The 5,257-nt window shown below is 35.2% G+C and overlaps 1 protein-coding gene across 2 annotated transcripts; it reads right to left on the reverse strand.

Moving 5' to 3' along the window:
* Window positions 1–2,839: 2,839 nt before the first annotated feature.
* LOC111412241 lies at window positions 2,840–4,892 on the reverse strand. 2 transcript variants are annotated; one of them, XM_023043090.1, is made up of 2 exons: window positions 4,438–4,684; window positions 2,840–3,415 (listed from the first exon to the last, which is right to left on the reverse strand). In XM_023043090.1, exon 2 carries the CDS (start codon window positions 3,401–3,403, stop codon window positions 3,044–3,046), a length of 360 nt encoding a protein of 119 aa, XP_022898858.1. In that variant the 5' UTR covers window positions 3,404–3,415; window positions 4,438–4,684; the 3' UTR covers window positions 2,840–3,043. The 2 variants fall into 2 exon arrangements, 1 of the variants encoding a protein (XP_022898858.1); XR_002705997.1 differs by lacking the exon at window positions 4,438–4,684 and adding an exon at window positions 4,700–4,892 and having other exon boundaries at window positions 2,866–3,415.
* Window positions 4,893–5,257: the final 365 nt, after the last annotated feature.

A 5,257-nucleotide genomic window follows, 5' to 3' on the forward strand; every position in this document is an offset into this window, starting at 1 on the left:
TATCTTGTGGGATGATTGTCAAGAAACCGTTAGCATTGATGCGGGGAAAATTCATCTTAAGGACAAGGTATCAAACACTTGTCTCGACTAATCACATCACTTGCATATCCTCTTCTTTTTTATTTCTTTCTAACTTAGTATTTGATTTCAGAAATTGACTAACATTCTTTTGATTTCATGTAAGGTTTGATTTACAGAATATAATGGCTTTTATTTGAAGAATGGAAAGGATTGAATCTGTCATCACGTATTCGATTTCGATAATTAGCATTTCGCCTTCTCAAAACTCATTTTGGTGAGTCGAATTATATTTCAATTTCGCTCATATAAATGATATGTTTTGAAAATATAATAATGCACATTATCATTGTAATATCCCAACAGTAAGTACTATTTACTTATCCACCACTAATTTCTATCATTTATAAAGTAAACAATTCATAAATTCTTTCCAAATGGAGGTTTAGCTAGATAGATTCATATTGAAAAGAATGATAATTTCTGGCAAGGACATATTTTTCTGGTAACTTTATGTTCTATATGTAGGCACAGGCATTGTCTTCCCGAAACTGAGAGGGGATCAGTATGTGCTAAACAAATTACTGGTATTTTGACAGGCGACGACCTATCATGTACTTGCTAAATTGGCTACAGACAGAAGGACCTTACAACGATGTAAGGTTCTGATTATGCCTTCTTGTTTCCTACTGTTTTAGTCCTTTTGTTATTTAATCTCTATAGACTTGACTATGGACTACAAGTTTTTCTTAATGTCTTTGTTCAGGTATCTTCGGCTGATGCAAGCAGTAATGCAGGTCCATCCCTCTAATCAAAATTGGTATGCATTAGGATTTTTAACCATAATGCAGGATCCAGGATGTCATCTGGGGTGAACTTCGCTATACCAATTGACGTAGTCTTCCGCTCAATACCTTATCTGATTGTCTAAAAACACCTTATACTGTCAGATACGGTCCTCGTAGGTGATCTCCTTTTCCCATTTGATTGTTCTCCAACTGGTTTCCCAGGAGGGCAATGTACAGGATACAGGCACCAGGCCAGTGTTGAAAACCGTCCTGTTTCGAGTTGATCATGCTTTCATCTTAACTTCTTCTCTTTTTTAGAACGAGTGCGTATTCTTGTCTATTCTTTTGGTAAGTGGGTGGCCAAGATGAACTTGTTCATCTCCCATTTTTGGGCTGTTGCTGAGCACACACGATGGTTTAAAGATTAGAATGTGAATACTTTGTACTTGTACACATCCATATTAGACTCAACTTCAATCTTGAAGTCCTCAACTGTAATTTTTTTGCTATTTTTTGGACTTCTGCGCGTTCTTTGAGCTGCTATATAATTATTAAACAAGAACTACTTTTGGTGACTATGGAGTTTAAGAAAATCTGTATACTAATTGAGCCAACACCATACCAATTCTTGTGTATACACCTGCTGAAAATTAAGACCCCTGGAAACGCCTTTTCTTGCCAAACGCCTTTTTAACCCAAGCTGATAATTTTGGGCCCTCTCCTCCAGTTTGAAGTTTCGAACATTTCACATGCATTAAACATTTTTGAACAGAGGAATAAAGAATTCTGACAACAAGAAGGTCTACTCGTAGGAATTAGGTGTCAATAAAACTTTTCACTGGAATGTTTCAAATAAGGTGCTCTACTTCTAAGTCTGGAAGATCTGTGAATCCCTCTTGCTTGTATTAAAACTTTTTAAATCCCGTCCAAATTTTCTTATTTTTATGGTATCTTAACTGAATTTTGTCCCCCCTTCTTGCTCCTATCAAGATATAGAACTGACTAATCCTAAATCAAATGATCGACAAACTCAATGATACTAACAACTTGGAAGCCGCATCCAAGTATCCAAATTTGTCACCTCCAAAGTACAGTTTTTCACCCCAAGGCTTCATCATGTAATTTTAAGTTGACCAATCAATTCCTTCTTCCCATCTTTTTCTTGTACTTGTAATTAATCCTTTTTTCTTTAAAAGCAAACCTCGCCCTCAAACCAAATCGACTAGCCCAGAAAGTGACCACTACAATCTTTTTGCTGCCGCTCGTGTCTATTCTTTACAAGCTTAGAAAATCCAAGGTATCTTGATGTCTTCCGTATTTTGGTTTGGCAAATGGAAGTATATATCAGCTTATTTTCAACAGCTTTTCTTGATTTTTTTCAAAGTACGTACTTGCATGATTTTTGTAATCAGTTACTTCTTTCTCATTTCTGTTGAAAATGGTGGTCGATTATTCTGAATCTTTCATTGCACTCGTAAGCTTTTTAAGAGATTTATTTGAATGAGACTAACTCCATCACTGCTTTGGCAGGCTGGTTGGCACATTTCCTAATGCAGTTATTGTTTATATTTACTTTTACTGAAACTACCCTAGAGAAGGGTAGCTTGCTATCGTACAATTGCTACAAAACTCACACTTGTAAAAGTTAAAAACCTACCATACAAACTTTCTAGAAGTGATATGAAAACTCAAAAGTACACATCAAACAATCAAGGAGTGCACGACAAACCCGAGAACACAGGATCGAAGGAAAAGAAACATTTACAAGAACATTAAAGTCAGATGCATATTTCATATTTGTGTAATCCAACAAAATTCCAATGCAACTGAGAACTGATCCATTTAAGTTAAAACACCCCAAATAAAACTTTTAACAGATTTCTTGCTACTCACAGGTCAATCACCAAGAGAAATATTTTGTAGAAATGGGGTAAGGTCACATTAGTAAATTATCATTGGTCTCTCTAGAGCGGAGGGCAGGGCAGGGGAGGGGAGTGGAGGGGAGGTTGTAATTTCTATCTTGAACGCATAAATTGATTATTTTTAAACCCACTAAATAAAAGGAAATACAAGATATGCAAGTATCAAGTTCTTAGGTCAGAAAAACATTCATTCTACAGGAAAACTAGGCCCTAAATTGTCTAATCAATTCTAGAAGGAATATAAAAACATTACATAGAGAATGCAGTTAAAAAACAGCCCAAATAATGTGGATCAATTACATTGTGCACATCAAATTACGATTTCTTCTCCTGAAGTGACAATAGAGACAACTGTTCTTCAATGGCGCAATCCACGTGACAAGAAGTTCGACAAGAAAAAGGAATCAAAATGAGACCAACACCCCTGTGTTCCATTGGGGAGGGAGAAGAACGTCTAGTGCTCCGATATTCTACTGCATCTTGAAGAATTATGTTACCTTGCTTATCCATGCAATAGAATGAGCCTATAAAGAACCGTCCATCCTTGATTCCAACCAGCATTGGGCGATATAGCAGCTTCTTGACACGCGCTACATAAGTTGAGCTGTTTGATTCAGATGCATCTGAGCTTCCAGAGTGATTTAGGGATGACTCTGCTTTCTGTGCGGTTTCCATTAACTTCTGTTACTGCAAATGAAACTACCCCAGCATCAGACTTCGGAATGTATATATTGATGGTACAGATATTCAACAAATCAGGCTAATATTGGAGTTAAAATCAAAGATTGCACCTCGATTAAATAATGTCAAATATACATACTTAACTAGCAAAAGAAAGAATAAATAAGGAAATTCATAGCTTTACAAATTCGGACATCAAGATTTCACTGCTTACCACATGAAATCCAAGTGATGAGTGCATTAATTTGAAGTAATGAGATTGGTAGTTCAAGCATCCAATAAAATATATACTAATTCGAAAATTAAATGCATGAAGTATAAAATTTGAACTGCCTATGTTAATAACGGTATCTAGATCTTGAAGAACGTCGTATTAGAGGATGGACTAAGTGGTTGGTTTCAAGACTTGCTACAATACGGTTTACAATCTGCAAAACATAACATGTCCTAAAGTTTGCATATTGACCAGACAGTTTCTTAGACACTCCAATTGCTCCAGAACTCACCTAACATACACATCCCAAATCCTGTAAGCAGCATCGTGTTTGTTATGTCTTACTCTATGAACTACTTTACTTCATGACAACATAAACTGCCACAGTTTCTTTTAGGACATTTGAAGAACTGGGATATTCAAAGCAACATCTTATTTCGTTACTTCAAAAAATTGGAGCAACTCAAAAGGTTGGCTTCAAGTTGGAAAATCATAGATGTGCAAACACATTTTTTTTCCCAGGTAGTATTTTGCTGGGCATAAGTTATCTTCAATACCATTAACTGTATTATGCAAAACCCGAGTAAAATTATCGTGCTAATAAATAATATTCTCAATTTAAATAAGAAGCAAGAATGTTGATTGAGCCTATTTTTACTTTTTCCCTTCAGCCAATCCAAGTGTTCTATTCACTCGAAAGTGTGTAGCTAATAAAGAAGGTGTAATATTTGGTTCAGATCATGTGCACACTACGGCGGAAACCAAACCAATTTTTCCAAAATAATAATCAAACTATTGACGGGGCCGGAGCCACCTGTGGTCGCTCCCACTGGATTTTGGTCCTGGGTATTTCACCTATTACACTTGATTTGGGCAGCCAGTTTTTTAAGGCAAGTAGAAAGCCATAAACAACCGCATCAAAAATTCAAGAGAGATGTTGGCGAAGAAATCACTGTTCATAGAGGAAGATTACCATCAAGAAACAACAATTTTGGAAAAATAAATAAATTTAAAGAGTTAGAGTTGAAATTAAAACATATGAAGCCCCCTTTTACACTAATAAAATCCGATAGTACCTGCCAATTTTGTTGATGAAGAAGCTGAGCAGAAATCACTGCAACGCAAGATAAATTGGTGCCAAGTGGAAGATGAATCGTGTCACCCTTCTTTCCTCACCCCCAATTTTCAGCGTACTACCGGCGATGAAAACCTTGCCGCTTGTTCTCTTTTGGGCTATGAATAATTATATGAAAAAAAATTTGAAGGCAAAAAAATACTGTGTAAATTATAAATTTAAAAGTGTCATGAAATCACTCGTTTTAATAAAAATGGTTACTTTTAAAAGGTCAGTGTCACATTTTTATTAAAAAATGATATATAATATCATTTTTATTAAAAAATGATATTTGTTACTAAGGGTGCGTTTGATTACAAGTAGAAAAATTACATGGAAAGAAAATGAATTCCAAGGAATTGAATTACCTAGAAATTGTTTTCATGGAAATTGTAAATTATTGTGTTTGATTGTATAAATTTTTCACGTGGAAAATGTTGAAGTAAAAGTATTTTTTGATGTTCGTTTGACTTTGTTTTATGTGGAAATTATCAATTTCAGGGATATCCTCTTTTACAAT

The sequence above is a fragment of the Olea europaea genome, chromosome 16 (assembly GCF_002742605.1).
Source record: "Olea europaea var. sylvestris chromosome 16, O_europaea_v1, whole genome shotgun sequence".
NCBI classification, from domain to species: Eukaryota; Viridiplantae; Streptophyta; class Magnoliopsida; order Lamiales; family Oleaceae; genus Olea; species Olea europaea.